This window comes from Palaemon carinicauda, unplaced genomic scaffold (genome assembly GCF_036898095.1).
Source record: "Palaemon carinicauda isolate YSFRI2023 unplaced genomic scaffold, ASM3689809v2 scaffold541, whole genome shotgun sequence".
In the NCBI taxonomy this organism is placed as follows: domain Eukaryota; kingdom Metazoa; phylum Arthropoda; class Malacostraca; order Decapoda; family Palaemonidae; genus Palaemon; species Palaemon carinicauda.
Window position 1 is genome coordinate 79611 of NW_027171807.1, and position 21291 is coordinate 100901.

At 40.6% G+C, this 21291-nt stretch overlaps 1 protein-coding gene across 1 annotated transcript in view; it reads right to left on the reverse strand.

Annotated features, from left to right (window-relative positions):
• Window positions 1–21291, reverse strand: part of LOC137637123 (uncharacterized) — a gene marked incomplete at its 5' end in the record, with an annotated part of 33586 nt that overhangs the window by 5413 nt on the left and 6882 nt on the right. The window contains 2 exons of the mRNA XM_068369406.1: window positions 1720–1917; window positions 8742–8834. Of these exons, the coding sequence (XP_068225507.1) occupies window positions 1720–1917; window positions 8742–8834 (291 nt within the window). The remainder of the gene's footprint in view (window positions 1–1719; window positions 1918–8741; window positions 8835–21291) is intronic.

Here is a 21291-nt window from a genome sequence, read left to right on the forward strand (position 1 = left end):
TTCCCATGGTACAAGACACTACAAGTGGTAGGATGCACCCTATATTCATCCAAGTAATTTTTGGAAAATAAGAAATTGAGTATTTCCCAACCTATCGTAGCAGCAATTCCTAGTCAGCGATTTTCGTGTGATTTTCCGTCTAGCACGTTAACTTTTATATTTTGCTACATATTCATATAAAACAACCCACCAAACTAGTCTTAGCTGATACCACAGTAACAATGTTTCCAAGTGTTTGTTCACATAAAAGCAGTGTTGCCAAATGATCGTGATGAAATTTTGGCAGAGAAGTAAAATTCCAGTAACATTTCTAAATTTCTCATGTACACATTTCAAACTAAATTACAGTAACTATTGATCAAATAAAGAATAATCTAGAATTTCAAAAGGCAAAGACAGTAGATGAAAGACAGGAAAGCCTTCCTATAAAAAAACCTGAGCATCTGATCAGCGCCATCTATTGCCGACACACTGAACTAACTGGCTAAAAAAACTGTACAGGATTTGGTATTTCAGAGGGTTCATAAATTATGTTACTATAACAGTTACCCAATAATTGGTCTATTATTCATCTAGTGATTTTCCATATATTTGTATTAAATCATGTTGATCATTAGACTACCTATATTCTTTTTTCAAATTTATTTAGCTTGTTGCCTGTTCATTTACTTTCTCATTATTATTATTACTTGCTACAACCCTAGTTGGAAAAGCAGGATGCTATAAGCCCAAGGGCTCCAACAGGGAAAGTAGCCCAGTGAGGAAAGGAAAAAGGGAAAAATAAAATATTCTAAGAAGAGTAACATCATTAAAATAAATATATCCTATATAAACTATACAAACTTTAACAAAGCAAGAGGGAGAGAAATTAGATAGAATAGTATGCCCAAGTGTACCCTCAAGCAAGAGAACTGTAACCCAAGACAGTGGAAGACCATGGTACAGGTGCTATGGCACTACCCAAGACTAGAGAATAATAGGTTTGATTTTGGAGTGTCCTTCTCCTAGAAGAGCTGAGGACTCCCTTCCTTTACACAAGACGAGTTAACACAAAATTTAATATCTATTACTATCATTAAAAACCAGACTGCATATATCACCTTTAGAATATGGCTAATCTTAAGACTTTACACACATCTGCAAAATGCAAGTTAAAAGGTAGGCTGTGTGTTTAATGTATATACTGTACAATATTGCAAATATAACTTACAGAACATGCGAAAAACACACATCCAAAATAGGACCTGTGTGCCTGAGACTAAACTATTGAAGGGGAGATTAGTGGCGAGTGGTCTAATACGGTCTTAGGCTTGTTAACCCTTTTACTCCCAGGCTATTTGGAAATTTCCAACCCTTAACCCCCAGGGCGTTATTTTTTTTCAAGAACATTTTGCAGTATATATTTTTTTAAATTGCTCTAACAGCCTTAATTTTTGTCATAGAGAGGTCAGATTGGTCTCATTCTCTTGGAAAATGCCTGAATTTTTTCAAAAAATTATCAAAAATATGAAAAAAAAAAAAATTTATAACAATTTTTTGCAAAGACGTACCGGTACGTCCATGGGGGTAAAGGGATGGGTTTTGTGAAACGTACTAGTACGTCCTTTGGGGGTAAAAGGGTTAACTTAATTAGTTCTTTCAAAATATGCAAGATACAAGTACTGTATTGCTTTGCTTTTTACAGGACAGGCAAGGACTAATATCTACAATGGAACTCACCTTATCCAAGGCTGTATTGGGAAAGACTTGCTGCAACAACGCGAGAAGCTTCGGCACTTTGGTCTGCAGGCGCCCCTTCAACTCGGCAAGCAGTTGATCGTTGAGAATCAGACAACATCGGCTCCAGGAGAAGTCTCGCCGGATGATGTCGTGCGAGTTATTAATGTAGGTTTTTAACTGTGTCTTAAAAAAATCATCCTGTAAAATAAAATTAAATAAAATTAAATTAAATTAGCAAGAAAATACTATGCTAGTCAGTGGCTCCACCTGAAATTTGTAAACTGGTATTAAAATAAACGTACGTAAACATCATCTTAACTATATTATCTTGAAATGGCGAATCATATATAGTGACTTCTTAACAATAATCATTGTGAAAAGTTGGCAATCCGTAAGCTGGTTAAATCAAATTTTTATGGAATATAGTCATCATTAATAATAAGGGATTTGGACGAAGGAAAAATATTTCTGGGCGAGGAACCTGCGTCGCCCAGTGAAATGCTCCTCTAGCACCATTTCTAAGGCATAGTTATTGCTGAATATACCAGAGAAAAAAAAAGATGCCAGGAATAAACCTAACTCGCTCACTCATTGAGCGTCGGTATAGAAAACTGGGGCGTGATTGAACCACGACCATAGATCCCTCACCAATTAGACCTCTCCTTCATCAACATAACCCCCCTCTCTACCCCTAACATCTCCCCACCCCCCCCTCCTCATTCCTCCTCAGCACTTGCGTTTGTCAGACGTGTTTTGTTTTGCTCTGTGTTGTTTTGTGGTTTTTGGAAGAGATGTCCAACATTTTAGAGATCCCTGCTCCCAAGTTGAGCATTATATTTGTCTGTTTGGGATTTCTAAGTAGTGACACTTATTATTCTTAACCCTTTTACCCCCAAAGGACGTACTGGTACGTTTCACAAAACTCATCCCTTTACCCCCATGGACGTACCGGTACATCCTTGCAAAAAAAAAATGCTATAAAAATTTTTTTTTTTTCATATTTTTGATAATTTTTTGAGAATATTCAGGCATTTTCCAAGAGAATGAGACCAACCTGACCTCTCTATGACAAAAATTAAGGCTGGTAGAGCATTTAAAAAAAAATATACTACAAAATGTGCTGGAGAAAAAAATAACCCCTGGGGTTAAGGGTTGGAAATTTCCAAATAACCTGGGGGTAAAAGGGTTAACCGTGTTTGGGTTTTTGTTTTCGCTGCTGGGTGTTCCCACCAGTGAGGAAAATTCAAAAGATTCACTTTACTTGTGAATTTCAAAAGCAGTTGCACCACAGTACAGTGATACCTCTGGATACAAAAGTTTCTGCTTACGAAAAATTCTGGGTACGAAAAGCGATCCGAAGATTTTTATGCCCCAGTATACGAAAAAATTTTCAGGATACGAAAAGCTTACGAGATCCCGACTCGTCGCTTTGAGTAATTTTAAAAAGTTTCAACTTCTTTGTTAATTAACTGTACCTTTTCTTTCAGGGTATCAACCCTTAATTTAGGTGTACAGGTATCAATACACATACACTGATCCAAACGCTTTACATACAGTACCGTAACTTTTATACAGTAGTAAAGAAAACGGACTGTTTTCTTAGGGTTTGGAGGGGATAACTAGGCTATAACTACATTATTGAATAATCTCATGGTGGTTTCTGGAATGGATTAGGCTGTTTTTAACGGTTGGGTTAATTATTGAATGATAGAAATGGCTGCATTGCATGTTTATTACTACAGTTTGGCGTGTTTATGAAAGAAAAGGTGTCTTTTCATAAGGCTTGGAACGGATTAGGCTATTTACATGTAAAACGCGACTCAGGATACGAAAAAATCAGCATACGAAAGCGTATCCTGAACGGATTACTTTCGTATGCTGAGGCACCACTGTATATCGATTCACGTTTTCTTCCAACTGCTCTGAAATTAGTCTAATTTTCTAGGAAAATCACAAATTTCTAAAGTAAATTGTATTTTTCCTAATTATGCAAACCTGAGTCATATAATAGTTCAGTGGCCACTTTCCTCTTGGTAAGGGTAGAAGACACTTTAGCTATGGTAAGCAGCTCTTCTAGGAGAAGGACAATCCAAAATCAAAACTACTGTTCTCTAGTCTTAGGTAGTGCCATAGCCTCTGTACCATTGTCTTCCGCTGTCTTGGGTTAGAGTTCTCTTGCTTGAGGGTACACTCGGGCACATTAACAAAACAAGAGGAAGAGAAATTAGATAGAATAAAGTTTTTATTGTTTATACTGTATAAGAAATATTTATTCTAAAGTTATTACTGTTCTTTGTCGATGTCTCACAGGATGTAGATACAGGAGAGGGGGTTCCTAGCCCCCTCGTCCCGTCCCTGCTGCTGCTTCCTCCGATACCTTAGATGAACGCGGAGGTAGCAGCAGTAGGGGATTCAGCATTATGAAGCTTCATCTGTGGTGGATAACGGGGGAGGGTGGGCTGTGGCACCCTAGCAGTACCAGCTGAACTCGGTTGAGTCCCTTGTTAGGCTGGGAGGAGCGTAGAGAGTAGAGGTCCCCTTTTTTGTTTTTGTTTCATTTGTTGATGTCGGCTACCCCCCCCCCCAAAATTGGGGGAAGTGCCTTGGTATACATATGTATGTATTACTGTTCTTAAAATATTCTATTTTTCCTCGTTTCCTTTCCGTACTGGGATGTTTTCCCCATTGGGGTCCCTGAGTTTAGAGCATCCTGCTTTTCCAAAATAATAATAATGACGACTTTACGAACCTGTAATGGCCACTAAGAATTTAATCAATTTACATTCAAAGTGTTGGCTAATCAGCTGACAGAAAAAAAGAAAAAAAAAAGTATCTTGTTGCCATGATTAATTAAAAAAGTACATTCAAAATAAGTTTATTTATTACATATGAAATAAGGACAAGGATAACATGTGAGACCACAAGGGAAGGATAAGGTAACCACACGGGGACACAAAGGGATAGCACAGGGATACCACGTGGGAACCACGCGGGACACAAAGGAGTCTGGGACATAAAGAGTCGCACTGAGATAAGGAGAGCGTCGAGATGATATCGCGCCGCGACCAGAGAACTTACTGAGGACCGAGACCCAAGCTAGCAGGCTGCCTGACACGGGCCTAGCCTCAGGGCACGTATCCTACTACCCGAGGTTAGACCTCACAGAAAACGGAAGTAGGGTAAACTACACAAAACTCTGGTCGGATGAGAGGAGATTCCAGGTAACTCCTAAGAAAGTAGTTCGAGGTAAGTTTCCGTGTTGGAACAAAGTTGAAATAAAAGATGTGGACAGATAAAAGCTAGATGAGTAATAAAAAAAGTTACGTAAGGACCTACTAATACAAGTAACAAATATACGTTACTTTTACCATGCAAATAGAAAAGAGCAAAGGCTAAATACAATACCAGAAGGTCTTCAACTTACAGACATTCATAGAAACAAACACAAGTCCAACTGAAATCACATACATCTCAGATATTGTATCAAAAGTTCATAATGAAATACAATACTGTATCATAATTCAATGAAGTAATCAAGACGACCTTTGCCACATGAAACTGGACTACTGTATTTGTACGCATGCGGGTCAGCTGATGCCTAACCTACAAAATTCAACAAAATTTGACTTACAAACAACTTCTCATACATACATACATATACCAAGGCACTTCCCCCAATTTTGGGGGGTAGCTGACATCAAATGAAACAAAAACAAAAGGGGGACCTCTACTCTCTAAGTTCCTCCAGAATAACAAGGCACTCAACCGTTCAGCTGGTACTGCTAGGGTGCCACAGCCCACCCTCCCACATTATCCACCACAGATGAAGCTTCATAATGCTGAATCCCCTATTGCTGCTACCTCCGCGGTCATCTAAAGCACCGGAGGAAGCAGCAGGGCCTACCGGAACTGCGTCACAATCGCTCGCCATTCATTCCTATTTCTAGCACGCTCTCTTGCCTCTCTCACATCTATCCTCCTATCACCCAGAGCTTCCTTCACTTCATCCATTCACCCAAACCTTGGCCTTCCTCTTGTAGCTTCTCGGAACCTATTAAGTTTGCAAGCCGAGGATTTTCTGTAAATATTTCTTCAATTTGCCCCCAATATACCTTAAAACTAAGCCTCAGATTACCAAAATACCTTAAAACTAAGCCTCAGATTACCAAAATACCTTAAAACTAAGCCTCAGATTACAAAAATACCTTAAAACTAAGCCTCAGATTACCAAAATATCTTAAAGCTAAGCCTCAGATTACCAAAATACCTTAAAGCTAAGCCTCAGATTACCAAAATACCTTAAAACTAAGCCTCAGATTACCAAAATACCTTAAAACTAAGCCTCAGATTACCAAAATACCTTAAAACTAAGCCTCAGATTACCAAAATACCTTAAAACTAAGCCTCAGATTACAAAAATACCTTAAAACTAAGCCTCAGATTACCAAAATATCTTAAAGCTAAGCCTCAGATTACCAAAATACCTTAAAGCTAAGCCTCAGATTACCAAAATACCTTAAAACTAAGCCTCAGATTACCAAAATACCTTAAAACTAAGCCTCAGATTACCAAAATACCTTAAAACTAAGCCTCAGATTACCAAAATACCTTAAAACTAAGCCTCAGATTACCAAAATACCTTAAAACTAAGCCTCAGATTACCAAAATACCTTAAAACTAAGCCTCAGATTACCAAAATACCTTAAAACTAAGCCTCAGATTACCAAAATACCTTAAAACTAAGCCTCAGATTACCAAAATACCTTAAAACTAAGCCTCAGATTACAAAAATACCTTAAAACTAAGCCTCAGATTACCAAAATATCTTAAAGCTAAGCCTCAGATTACCAAAATACCTTAAAGCTAAGCCTCAGATTACCAAAATACCTTAAAACTAAGCCTCAGATTACCAAAATACCTTAAAACTAAGCCTCAGATTACCAAAATACCTTAAAACTAAGCCTCAGATTACCAAAATACCTTAAAACTAAGCCTCAGATTACCAAAATACCTTAAAACTAAGCCTCAGATTACCAAAATACCTTAAAACTAAGCCTCAGATTACCAAAATATCTTAAAGCTAAGCCTCAGATTACCAAAATACCTTAAAACTAAGCCTCAGATTACCAAAATACCTTAAAGCTAAGCCTCAGATTACCAAAATACCTTAAAACTAAGCCTCAGATTACCAAAATACCTTAAAACTAAGCCTCAGATTACCAAAATACCTTAAAACTAAGCCTCAGATTACCAAAATATCTTAAAGCTAAGCCTCAGATTACCAAAATACCTTAAAACTAAGCCTCAGATTACCAAAATACCTTAAAACTAAGCCTCAGATTACCAAAATACCTTAAAACTAAGCCTCAGATTACCAAAATACCTTAAAACTAAGCCTCAGATTACAAAATTACCTTAAAACTAAGCCTCAGATTACCAAAATATCTTAAAGCTAAGCCTCAGATTACCAAAATACCTTAAAACTAAGCCTCAGATTACCAAAATACCTTAAAACTAAGCCTCAGATTACCAAAATACCTTAAAACTAAGCCTCAGATTACAAAAATACCTTAAAACTAAGCCTCAGATTACCAAAATATCTTAAAGCTAAGCCTCAGATTACCAAAATACCTTAAAACTAAGCCTCAGATTACCAAAATATCTTAAAGCTAAGCCTCAGATTACCAAAATACCTTAAAACTAAGCCTCAGATTACCAAAATACCTTAAAACTAAGCCTCAGATTACCAAAATACCTTAAAACTAAGCCTCAGATTACAAAAATACCTTAAAACTAAGCCTCAGATTACCAAAATATCTTAAAGCTAAGCCTCAGATTACCAAAATACCTTAAAGCTAAGCCTCAGATTACCAAAATACCTTAAAACTAAGCCTCAGATTACCAAAATACCTTAAAACTAAGCCTCAGATTACCAAAATACCTTAAAACTAAGCCTCAGATTACCAAAATACCTTAAAACTAAGCCTCAGATTACCAAAATACCTTAAAACTAAGCCTCAGATTACCAAAATACCTTAAAACTAAGCCTCAGATTACCAAAATACCTTAAAACTAAGCCTCAGATTACAAAAATACCTTAAAACTAAGCCTCAGATTACAAAAATACCTTAAAACTAAGCCTCAGATTACCAAAATATCTTAAAGCTAAGCCTCAGATTACCAAAATACCTTAAAGCTAAGCCTCAGATTACCAAAATACCTTAAAACTAAGCCTCAGATTACCAAAATACCTTAAAACTAAGCCTCAGATTACAAAATTACCTTAAAACTAAGCCTCAGATTACCAAAATATCTTAAAGCTAAGCCTCAGATTACCAAAATACCTTAAAACTAAGCCTCAGATTACCAAAATATCTTAAAGCTAAGCCTCAGATTACCAAAATACCTTAAAACTAAGCCTCAGATTACCAAAATATCTTAAAGCTAAGCCTCAGATTACCAAAATACCTTAAAGCTAAGCCTCAGATTACCAAAATACCTTAAAACTAAGCCTCAGATTACCAAAATACCTTAAAACTAAGCCTCAGATTACAAAATTACCTTAAAACTAAGCCTCAGATTACCAAAATATCTTAAAGCTAAGCCTCAGATTACCAAAATACCTTAAAACTAAGCCTCAGATTACCAAAATACCTTAAAACTAAGCCTCAGATTACCAAAATACCTTAAAACTAAGCCTCAGATTACCAAAATACCTTAAAACTAAGCCTCAGATTACCAAAATACCTTAAAACTAAGCCTCAGATTACCAAAATACCTTAAAACTAAGCCTCAGATTACCAAAATACCTTAAAACTAAGACTCAGATTACCAAAATACCTTAAAACTAAGCCTCAGATTACCAAAATACCTTAAAACTAAGCCTCAGATTACCAAAATACCTTAAAACTAAGACTCAGATTACCAAAATACCTTTAAACTAAGCCTCAGATAACAATATTTTTTCATTATTGCAATACCTTCTAATTTATCTACAAAAAAGTATACATAGTGAAACTCACATAAAGATGAAAATCTGTCTTAATCTGCTCCCAGTTGAAGAGGGGGAACCGCTTCAAGATTTCATTGGAAGGACACTTTTTCCGGTGTAAATTCTGTGGAAAACAAAAATGTAGTAACAGCATTAGAGAGAGAAGCATATTTGCTAAGGATATGTTTGTATTTGTATCTTTAAGATTGAAAAAGTAAAGAACAGATGCTGAGTGCATTGACCATAATTAGGTAAAAATAAAACCAAAAAGCATCACAAATTTCAAGCATTTTTGTACTTTTCCTAACCATACAAACACGAATTCTTCATGGGAGCGTGACTTCCGCAAAGCTGGTACGGTCATTTCTACTTTTAACGAGGTCATAGGTAGTAGGTTGGCCAGGGTACCAGCCGCCCGTTGAAATACTACCGCTAGAGAGTTATGGGGGTCCTTTGACTGGCCAGACAGTACTACATCGGATCTTTCTCTGGTTACGGTTCTTTCCCTTTGCCTATACATACGCTGAATAGTCTGGCCTATTCTCTACAGATTCTCCTCTGTCCTCAAACACCTGACAACACGGAGATTACTAAACAATTCTTCTTTGCTCAAGGGGTTAACTACTGCACTGTATTTGTTCAGTGGCTACTTTCCTCTTGGTAAGGGTAGAAGAGACTCTGTAGGTATGGTAAGCAGCTCTTCTAGGAGAGGGACACTCGAAAATAAAACCATTGTTCTCTAGTCTTGGGTAGTGCCATAGCCTCTGTACCATGGTCTTCCACTGTCTTGGGTTAGAGTTCTCTTGGTTGAGGGTACACTCGGGCACACTGTTCTATCTAGTTTCTCTTCCTCTTGTTTTGTTAAAGTTTTTATAGCTTATATAGGAAATATTTATTTTAATGTTCTTATTCTTCTCAAGATATTTTATTTTTCCTTGTTTGCTTTCCTCACTGGGCTATTTTCCCTGTTGGAGCCCCTGGGCTTATAGCATAGTTATCCAACTTGGGTTGTAGCTTAGAAAATAATAATAATAATAATAATACTGTAGTGGTAGGTGCCTAATTGCAGGTGAGCCGAGGCATCCAACTAAGCGTGACTTAAAGGTCTTAGGTTTTCATGGTTCGGAAAAATCATAAACCGGTTATATAGGACTAACAACTTCCGCCCTCAGGTTACAAAGTTTAGGTGCCAGTATCTTATGATGTATCGCAAATAATTGTACTCTATAGAAAATAATGGCCAATTTCGGTCTTTTCTGGCTTTTGTATTCAATTTGAGTAGGTTATGTTAGTCATAGAATGGGGTTATTTAAGGGGTCAATGTGTAATTAACCCTTTTACCCCCAGGCTATTTGGAAATTTCCAACCCTTAACCCCGAGGGGTTATTTTTTTTCAACCACATTTTGCAGTATATTTTTTTTTAAATTGCTCATAGAGTGGTCAGGTTGGTCTCATTCTCTTGGAAAATGTCTGAAGTTTCTCAAAAAATTATCAAAAATATGCAAAAAAAAAAAATTTGAATAGCAGTTTTTTGCAAGAACGTACCGGTACGTCCACGGGGAAAAAGCGATGAGTTTTGTGAAATGTACCAGTACGTCCTTTGGGGGTAAAAGGGTTAAAAAAAGTTATTTTCCTTAGTAAAATAAATTTTTGAATATACTTACACGATGATCATATAGCTGCAACTCTGTTGCTCGACAGAAAAAACCTACGGGCGGAATACGCCAGCGATCGCTATACAGGTGGGGGTGTACATCAACAGCGCCATCTGTCAAGTAGGTACTCAAGTACTCGATGTCAACAAAGAACCAATTTTCTCCTCTGTCCACTGGGTCTCTATTGGGGAGGAAGGGTGGGTCCTTTAATTTATGATCATCGGGTAAGTATATTCAAAAATTTATTTTACTAAGGAAAATAACATTTTTCAATATTAAACTTACCCGATGATCATATAGCTGATTCACACCCAGGGGGGTGGGTAGAGACCAGCATACATGTTGACATTATTATGAGCTAAGTATTCCGTATTTCATTTTAGCAGTTATTCAAAATAACAAGCATAAAATAAATAAGTACCTGGTAAGGAAGACGACTTGAACAATTACTCTGCCTTTTTAAGTACGTCTTCCTTACTGAGCCTCGCGATCCTCATAGGATGCTGAGCGACTCCTAGGAGCTGAAGTATGAAGGGTTGCAACCCATACTAAAGGTCCTCATCAAAACCTCTAATCTAGGCGCTTCTCAAGAAATGATTTTGACCACCCGCCAAATCAAGTAGGATGCGAAAGGCTTCTTAGCCTTCCGGACAACCCAAAAATATTTCAAGAGAAAGATTAAAAAGGTTCTGGAATTAGGGAATTGTAGTGGTGGAGCCCCCACCACTACTGCACTCGTTGCTACGAATGGTCCCAGAGTGTAGCAGTTCTCGTAAAGAGACTGGACATTCTTAAGATAAAAGACGCGAACACTGATTTGCTTTTCCAATAGGTTGCGTCGAATATACTTTGCAGAGATCTATTTTGTTCAAAGGCCACGGAAGTTGTGACAGCTCTAACTTCGTGTGTCCTTACCTTCAGCCAAGCTTGGTCTTCCTCATTCAGAAGGGAATGAGCTTCTCGTATTAACAGTCTGATAAAATAGGATAAAGAATTCTCTGACATAGGCAAAGATGGATTCTTAACTGAACACCATAAAGCTTCAGACGGGCCTCGTAAAGGTTTTTAAAATAGAACTTAAGAGCTCTTACAGGACATAATACTCTTTCTAGTTCATTTCCAACCATACGATAAGTTTGGAATATCGAACGATATTGGTCAAGGCCGAGAAGGCAGCTCGTGTTTGGCTAGAAAACCAAGTTGTAGAACATGTAGCCGTTTCGGATGAGAATCCGATGTTCCTGCTGAAGGCATGAATCTCACTGACTCTTTTAGCTGTGGTTAAGCATATCAGGAAAAGAGTCTTAAAGGTGAGATCTTTCAGGGAGGCTGATTGAAGTGGTTCGAACCTGTCTGACATAAGGAATCTTAGAACCACGTCTAAATTCCAACCAGGTGTAACCAAACGACGCTCCTTCGTGGTCTCAAAAGACTTAAGGAGGTCCTGTAGATCTTTATTGTTGGAAAGATCTAAGCTTCTGTGACGGAAGACTGATGCCAACATGCTTCTGTAACCTTGATATTGGGAGCTGAAAGAGATTGTTCTTTCCTCAGATATAAGAGGAAGTCAGCTATTTGAGTTACAGAGGTACTGGTCGAGGATACGGATACTGACTTGCACCAGTTTCGGAAGATTTCCCACTTCGATTGGTAGACTCTAAGGGTGGATGTTCTCCTTGCTCTAGCAATCGCTCTGGTTGCCTCCTTCGAAAAATCTCTAGTTCTCGAGAGTCTTTCGATATTCTGAAGGCAGTCAGACGAAGAGCGTGGAGGCCTTGGAGTACCTTCTTTACGCGTGGCAGACGTAGCAGGTCCACCCTTAGGGGAAGTGTTCTGGGAACGTCTACTAGCCATCGAAGTACCTCGGTGAGTTATTCTCTCGCGGGCCAGAGGGAAGCAACTAGCGTCAACTTTGTCCCTTCGTGAGAGGCGAACTTCTGCAGTACCTTGTTGACAATCTAGAACGGAGGGAATGCATATAGATCTAGATGTGACCAATCTAGTAGAAAGGCATCTATATGAACTACTGCTGGGTCCGGGATAGGTGAGCAAAGTATTGGGAGCCTCTAGGTCATCGAGGTTGCGAAGAGATCTATGGTTGGCTGGCCCCAGGTGGCCCAAAGTCTCTTGCATACATCCTTGTGGAGGGTCCAATATGTTGGAATTATTTGTCCCTTCCTACTGAGACAATCTGCTATGACATTCAAGTTGCCTTGGATGAACCTCGTTACTAGTGAAAAGTCTAGACCTGTTGAACAGGAGAGGAGGTCTCTTGCGAACTCGTACCATGTCAGAGAGTAGGTCCCTCCTTGCTTGGAGATGTACGTCAAAGCAGGGTGTTGACCGTGTTCACCTCCACCACTTTGCCTTGAAGGAGAGACCTGAAGCTTTTCCAGGTCAGACGTACTGCCAGGAGCTTCTTGCAGTTGAAATGCATTGTCCTTTGACTCGAGTTCCATAATCCCGAGCATTCCCTACCGCCTAATGTCGCACCCCAGCCTACGTCCGATGCGTCCGAGAAGAGAACGTGGTTGGGAGTCTGAACAGTCAGGGGAAGACCCTTTCAAAGGTTGATAAAGTCCTTTCACCAAGTCAGACCAGACTTTATCTTTCCGGAAACCGGGATCGAGACCGCTTCTAGCGTCTAGTCCTTTTCCAGTGAAAAGCTAGATGATACAGAAGAGGACGGAGGTGTAGTCTTCCAAGTGACACAAATTGAACCACGGATGATAGTGTCCTATCCAGACTCATCCACAGCCTGACAGGGCAGTGTTCCTTCTTCAGCATCTTCTGGATGGATAGCAGGGCTGGGGGTTGATCGTCTTGTTCAGCAATGTCCTCATCAGAGGGTTCCTCATCCGAAACTGATGAGGAAACGGCAACGGAGTGGGCAACGTCTGACTCGCTGAATCCGGTCGCACTGGTGGATGCGTGACGGAGCCGGACACAAGATCATGGTACTGCTGCACAGTCTGTGAACTGTCAACCATGGGGACGCGAGGAAGTACAGCGTCAACCCGAAACTGTGTAGACTGTCTGGGTTGTGCAGTCAACCCCCTACAGGGTTGCTGAGGTTGCCGCACTGCGTCACAACAAGTCATCTCTGCTGGTTGTTGAACGTCTTCCTAGTGACACACTGAACGTCCACAACCACCTCCGAGAGTCGCTTAACGTCAACGTGCGACTGGCAACCCACACTGGGTCGCACCGGTGGAGGAACCATCTCAACTGGCGGACGTGAGTAGGATACCTCAGCGTCAACAGGGCGTACAACCAACCGGTAGGAAGGTTGTTGGCTAGAAGGTTCTTCTCCGTAAAAAATCCTCTAACAAGGACACAAGCTTGGACTGCATGTCTTGCAACAAAGCCCATTAGGGTCTATGGGAGCAGGTGTGGCAACAGACGGGGTTAGCGACTGAAGCGGAACCATTTACCATCCCTGGAAGCCTTGTTATGCTTTAATTAAAGTCCATAGGAGGCTAAGCAGCTTAAGGCTCCTCTCCAAATGACAGAGTCCTCAAAGGAATATCAGAAGGAGGGAGAACAGCACTTTCTCTTCTACAGGAACCATGTCCTAGAAAAGCTAGGTTATCTCAGTGAGGGTCTCACTGGTGCAAAAGCAGCAGACCAGAAGGCAACGCTATGTAACTGCTTGACAGTCTGTGAACTGTCAAAAACTGAACTGTCAACCACAACAGGTGCGTGAGGACATACAGCACTGGTGCATTAGTAGCAGACCAGAAGGCAACGTCATGTAACTGCTTGACAGTCTGTGAGCTGGCAACAACCAAAGCTGTGTGGGGAAGCCTCAACTCCTGACTGACTAGTCTGCTGCGGGTGAGTGGCGGTAACCACAGTGGGTTGCGGAGGCTGACACACCGTGTCAAAACACGGCAGCTTGTGGTAGCTCACGCACGGCAACGGAGTGCTCCGTGTGTCTGTGGGAGTCAGCATGCGTCTGGCAGGGTCGACTGCGCATGGGTGGAGGAGCTCTCACAACAAGAGTGTGGGAGCAGGCAGCCATGCTGGGCGCACAACCGTGGCAGGTTGTAGGCAAACGGGTGCATCGTCAACCTTCTCCGCAGTCGGAGTGTGGGAGCAGACAACAACCAAAGCTGAGTGGTGGTGCGTGGTGGGGACTGCCGTGGGTTGCGGAAACTAACGCATCGCGTCAAAACACGGCAGCTTGACTCCACCTTCCCACTGCTGATGCGGTAGCTCACGCATGTTAACGGAGGGAGCCGCACATCGGCTAACGTTAACATGCGTCTGGCAGGGTCGATTGCGCATCGGAGGTGGAGCTCTCCGCAGCCGGAGTGTGGGAGCAGGCAGCCTCAGCGTGAGCTGGGTGCACAACAGTGGCAGGTTGAAGGCTAACGAGAGCAGTGTCAACCTTCTCCGCACGAAACTCCTGCATAACCGCAGCTAACTGAGTCTGCATAGACTGCAGTAAAGACCACTTAGGGTCTACAAAAACGGCAACGGACGGAGCTACTGTCCGTCGTCACTGAGGGTCTAAAACAGCTGGTGCGGCAACAGACGGAGTTACTGCCTGTTGCGGTACCACCTTGCCTCTCTTGGGAGGTGTGCAGTCGTCGGATGACTGCAGCGAGTCCGAACTGACCCAGTGGCTACACCTAGGCCGTTGGACTTGCGCGGAAGGGACCGACTTGCACTTAAAAGCTGCAAGATTTGGTCCATGGTTTCTTACGAGAAACCTCTTCCGCAGACGAGGAATAAATGGGCTCTCTCGTCTTTGTGGGTGGGGCGATCTCACGTCGGCAAACGTGTGTAGATACGCCCGAAACCACGGAGGGAAAAACGTCTGTTCGTCGATCAAGGCCTGTGGAACCCATAAGTCGTTCGACATTACTTCTCCCCTGGGCTTGGGAGCTTGTAAGAGGTCCCGGACTAGGTGAACAACTGGCACGAACAGACGAACCCTCGGACGCAACACTGTAACACTTTGCGCATATCACTTTATCACTTTTGATTTTCTGTTTGCATTTATTTCACTGAAATCGAAACTTTAACTGATTTCTACCTGAAACACGCAATCCTATCCTTCATTAAAAGGTAGTCATTGCGAAAACAGTTTTACAATGCAACAGAAAAACATAAATAAAGATAAAGAATTCAGTGGCTGGAAAAAGAGACTAAACACTAGATCAAATAAACTACGTTTACAATCTCTCACCGCATAAAGCCTGGGAACAAGAATAAAACCCTAGAAACGTTTTACCTTCTTCCCCTACAGCGACTAGGGAGAAGAGTAAAAAGCGAGAACAACGTTACCCGCTTGAACGAAACGTTTATTCTCCTCTCTCTCCCTCCGTCTCTATCTCTCTCTCTCTTCTCTCTTGATTTAGCACCTGAGAGAAGAGCCCAATTATATATCGTTAAAACATGTTATTTGCTAAAGGAAAAAACTGAAAGGTTTCCCAAATAAAAAGTTCCTTTATTAAGAATTTAAACTCTTTAAGCTAAGAAAGAATGAACGAAACGCTAGTGAACGTCAACAACTGCGGAGACTAAAAACTAAACGTTAGTTCATCTTTGAAAACAGTACGAGACTATCAAAGAAATTCTTCCATAAAACATTAAAATTAAAAAAGTATTAAATTCTTTAAAGGTTAAATACGATAAAACGGGCTCAATGTTAATTAACTTCGGTTCCAAGTTAGGACCGCCTACTATTAGGAAAGGTCGCATATAAACAAACATAAAAATTTATTTTTATAAGTTTATAATAATTGGAAAGTTAACCGAAGAGGCTTAAAAAGGCGGAGAGATATAAATAAATGGATCTATAACGTGTTAAGCAAAATTACCAAAAACCTAAACACACTTCCGTCTAAGGGAAGGGTCGGCCATTTAAAAGTGAAAGAGAGTCCATACTCTCTTCGTCACCATAATTAAATCTATCGAAAACGAATTCAAGTTTTGAAATGAAGATAAAACCCCTGCATAGCGAAAGCTCAAAACTGGAATAGTGTACTTCACCAAATCGTTGTGAAAACAAATCCAGTTAGGGACGGCGTATTTAGTAGGTCCTGCCATTGGCACGACAGAGGAAAAATTGGTTCTTTGTTGACATCGAGTACTTGAGTACCTACTTGACAGATGCCGCTGTTGATGTACACCCCCACCTGTATAGCGATCGCTGGCGTATTCCGCCCGTAGGTTTTTTCTGTCGAGCAACAGAGTTGCAGCTATATGATCATCGGGTAAGTTTAATATTGAAAAAAGAAATGTAATCTGGCAAAATTCTGAAATATGACAAATTTATAGTTAATTTGCATTTTTCCTAACGATACAAACCTTAGCTATTTATTTCGGAGTATTACTTTCTGCGTAGCTGAAGTGACGAGCCATTAGAATTTAGCGAGGGTTAACTACCCATACTGCTAGTTAGCAGGGGGTAGGGGGGTAGCTTGCAACCGCTCCCACACCGGTGATTTAGCTCACTTTGCTTGAAGGTAGGACTTCATGGGGGATAGGGCTGGCGGGCAAGTTTGTATAAATAGCTAAGGTTTGCACTGTTAAGAAAAATACAAATTATCTACGAATGTCATTTATTCCGTAACTGCAATACAAACCTACGCTATTTATTTATGGGTGACTCACCCATTAGGAAGGGTGGACGTCCCTGCTGATCTGGCTTTTTGGCTTTACCCGGGGGGCTCCTTATCCGAGTACAGTGAACCCTCGTTTATCGCGGTAGATAGGTTCCAGTCACGGCCGCGATAGGTGAAAATCCGCGAAGTAGTGACACCATATTTACCTATTTATTCAACATGTATATTCAGACTTTTAAAACCTTCCCTTGTACGTAGTACTGTTAACAAACTACCCTTTAATGTACAGAACACTTAATGCATGTACTACAGTACCCTAAACTAAAACAGGCACAAATATTAAAGGTGATTTTATGTCATGCATTTCCTAAACACGCTAAAAAGCACGATAAAAAATGGCAACCAATGTTTTGTTTACATTTATCTCTGATCATAATGAAGAAACAAACTGGAGGTAGAGCTTTGCTTATTACCCAGACATATTTCCCATACTTTTCCCTTAGAACTACATCACATCTTCCTACTTTAGATATATATATATATATATATATATATATATATATATATATATATATATATATATATATAGGTATATATATATATATATATATATATATATATATATATATATATATATATATATATATATATATATGTGTGTGTGTGTGTATATATATATATATTTATATGTATACACATATACATACCTACATATATGCATAAATACATGCATACATATATATATATATTACTGTATATATATGGGTTATGGAAAAAATCCGCGAAGTGGTGAATCCGCGATGGTCGAACCGCGAAGTAGCGAGGGTTCACTGTATGTTGGTAGTAAAAAATAAGGGGTCCCTGCTCCTCGCTAAAACCTTGCTACGCAAGGTCCGGAGCCTACGCAAGCTGTGTGTTCAGATATATAGACTGTCCAGGTAAAGTTAATCCAAGTCTTTAGTAGGAAAAACTGTTGTAACCAAGACTTTCCCAATACCACCTCGTCAGGGTATGGGAACGTGACAGTATTAACTTAATACTAGGAACACAAGGAAACATGGTTTACCTGCAGTGGTTTGAGGTCAGCTGTGCAGAGAACCCAGGATGCTGCTTTCCCCAAGAGAGGGGAGGATGAAAAAAAAAATATGGGCCAGACATACCATTTCTTTCATGCAGACTAAAACCGGGTAAAAATGCCCTCATCCCTCTGCTACTTGTCCATTAAGGAGCCTGAGGTTTAAACCATCTGTTGTGCAGCCACCACAGGGCCGATAGAGAACGTATCGAGCCTCCTGGGGGTCACGTCTTACAGGTAGTGGGCTGTGAAGGTCGTCTGACAGTTCCACACCCCTGCTTGTAGAACCTGCGTCACTGAGAAGTTCTTCTTGAAGGCCAGGGAGGTAGCTACGCCCTTGACATCATGCGCTCTAAGGCGACATGATGGAGGAGGGTCAGGATTCAGGGACAGATGGATCACCCTACGAATCCAAGCCGAGATGGTATTCTTGGTGACCCTCCTCTTCGTTCTCCCAGTGCTCACAAACAAAGCTTGCACTTGGGGACGAATACAGCTGTTCTTTGAGATATAACCTCAGACTCCTTACTGGACACAGTAGGGAATGGTCTGGGTCATCTGTTACAGAACGAAGACTCGAAATCCGGAAAGAGTCGAATCGAGGATCCGGCACTCCCGGATTCTGTGTCTTGGCCACAAACTCAGAGACGAATCTGAACGTTACCTCCCCTCATCCCCTTGCATGGGCGATGTCATACGAGAGACCATGAAGTTCAATGACTTGCTTGGCCGAGGCCAAAGCTAGTAGAAACACCGCCTTTCAAGTTAGGTGGCGATCTGAAGCCTGCGTAAAAGTTCGTAGGGAGGTCTCTTACGAGACCTGAGAACTCAAACCACGTTCCATGGAGGTGGTCTCACTACCAACTGAGGGCAGGTAAGATCATATCTTCGTATGTGTAGGGAAAGTTCCAGCGAGGAAGAAATGTCCACTCCTTTGAGCCTGAAGGCTAGACTTACGGCTGAGTGATAGCCTTTCATTGCATTCTTCCCGCAAATATACGAAGAACTCCGCTATCGCTGGAATAGTGGTATCGAGTGGAGAGATACCCCTTCACGACTCCAACCACAGAAAACTCGCCACTTTGCCTGGTAGACCCCTGCGGATGACTTACGCAGGTGTCCAGACATCCCGTTCGCAACTTGTTGCGACAATTCTCTCTTAGTGAGGAGATGCTGGATAGTCTCCAGGCGTGAGGTCGAAGCGATACTACGGCTTTGTGAAAGATGTTGGCATGTGGATGTCTGAGTAGATTGTGTCGTGGAGGGAGCTCTCTCGGTAACTCTGATAGGAGTTGCGGAAGGTCCGGAAACCATTCTGCGTGATGCCATAGCATAGCTATAAAGGGTCATCGAAAGATTGACCGATATTCTGGTCTTGTTGAATGAATGAATGAATGATTTAAAGTTTTCAGGCATCCTGACATCTAAGGTCATTGACGCCGGTAACATTTAACTTATGTAGGCTATACAAAAATAAAAAATGAAATAAAATAAAAAATTAAAGAGTATTCAATTAAAATCATAAAAATTGAAAGTCATAAAAGTTAAATATTTTTCAGAAGACCTGCTTCTGAAAGAAATCTAAAAATGCCACTTGCATGGTAGGACACATCATTTCCAAGAATCTTGGCAAGGATGAACCTGCCACCCTCACCTCGAGCCTCAAACAAATATCTATTCCGCAAGTTGTTATAATTTGGCATTCGGTCAACAAATGCCTTACTGTTAGAGGTACTAAACAGTTGTCACAATACGGTTGGTGTTGGCCCTTCAGCAGAAACTCATGTGTCAACCGAGTGTGACCAATACGGAGACGACAAAGAGACGTCTCCCATTTTCGGGGCATCATATTATACCTCCAAGGAGATATGTCATTTGTTACTTACCTCATTTTATTGCCATCTTGACTATCCCACTGCTGTTGCCATTTATTGCAAACCAATTTCTTGATGTCAGGTAAGAAATCATTACAGGGAATGGGATACCTTCTTGGCAGCAACTCGGATGCAGCCTCCTTAGCCAGTGAATCTGCCTTCTCATTCCCGGACACACCTACATGTGCTGGAACCCAACAAAATTGAACTGTTATACCTCTCCGTCCAATAAGGAAAAGCCATTCTAAAATCTTTAAAACTAGAGGGTTATTAGAATTAAAAACTTCCATAGCTTGAAGGACACTCCTTGCATCACTAGAAATTGTAAAATTACCCTCCTCCAACGCTATTTTCTCAATAGCGGTTAATATGCCATACAGTTCGGCAGTAAATATAGAAGCGGTCAGAGGAAGTGCACCTCTACAATTAAAACCATTACTATGTACTCCAAATCCAACGCCAGCATCAGATTTGGAGCCATCAGTATAGATAAAAGTTGATCCTCTATGTTCTTTAACATGTTCATTAGAAAGAGACCTGGCTTCTAGGTCTGACATATTCTTCTTATCGCCAATAAAATATTTACAAAAAGATATCTCTGGTAACTTCCATGGAGGCGTTGATGATATCTTGAATGGAAGTACCTTATTTCTAATTATATCCATACTATTTAATAATCGTTTCACCCGAAAGCCATAAGGTTGAGGAGATTTTGGGTGCAACTCAAAGTATGATGCGTGTCTTACAAGGCTAGAGTGTTAGGGAGTCTTTGCAATCTAAACCAATACCGAAGAATGGAAGACATTCGGTAAAGGTCTAGAGGTAACTCTCCAGCATCAACAAGGAGACTTGGGATAGGCGAGGTTTTAAAAGCTCCAGTAGACAATGTAATATCTGCATGATGTATCGAGTCTAATATTTTTAACCGGCTTGGGGTGGCTGAAGAATATACCTCACAACCATAACTAATTTTGGAAAAAATCAAGGCCTTGTATAATTTTAAAATAGTATTGTGGTCTGCCCCCCATGATGTATGGGACAATACTTTTAAGATATTCAGAGCTTCAACACATTTAGCTTTTAGCGCTTTTAGGTGAGAAACCCATGTAAGTCTACAGTCAAATATCAAACCTAAAAATTTGGTTTCCGATACACATGGTATCCGTTGACCTTTAATGTATATATCCGGGTCTGGATGTACTCCCCGGATACGACAAAAATGGACAATGGTAGTTTTACTTGTCGAGAACTTAAAATCCATTCATGTCAGCCCACTGGATAATTTTATCAATAGAGAGTTGGATTTTTCTCTCAACCATTGCCATTCTAGTGCCAGCAAATGATATAGAGAGATCATCCACAAATAATGTTGAGAGAACATCCTGGGGAATGGCGGAG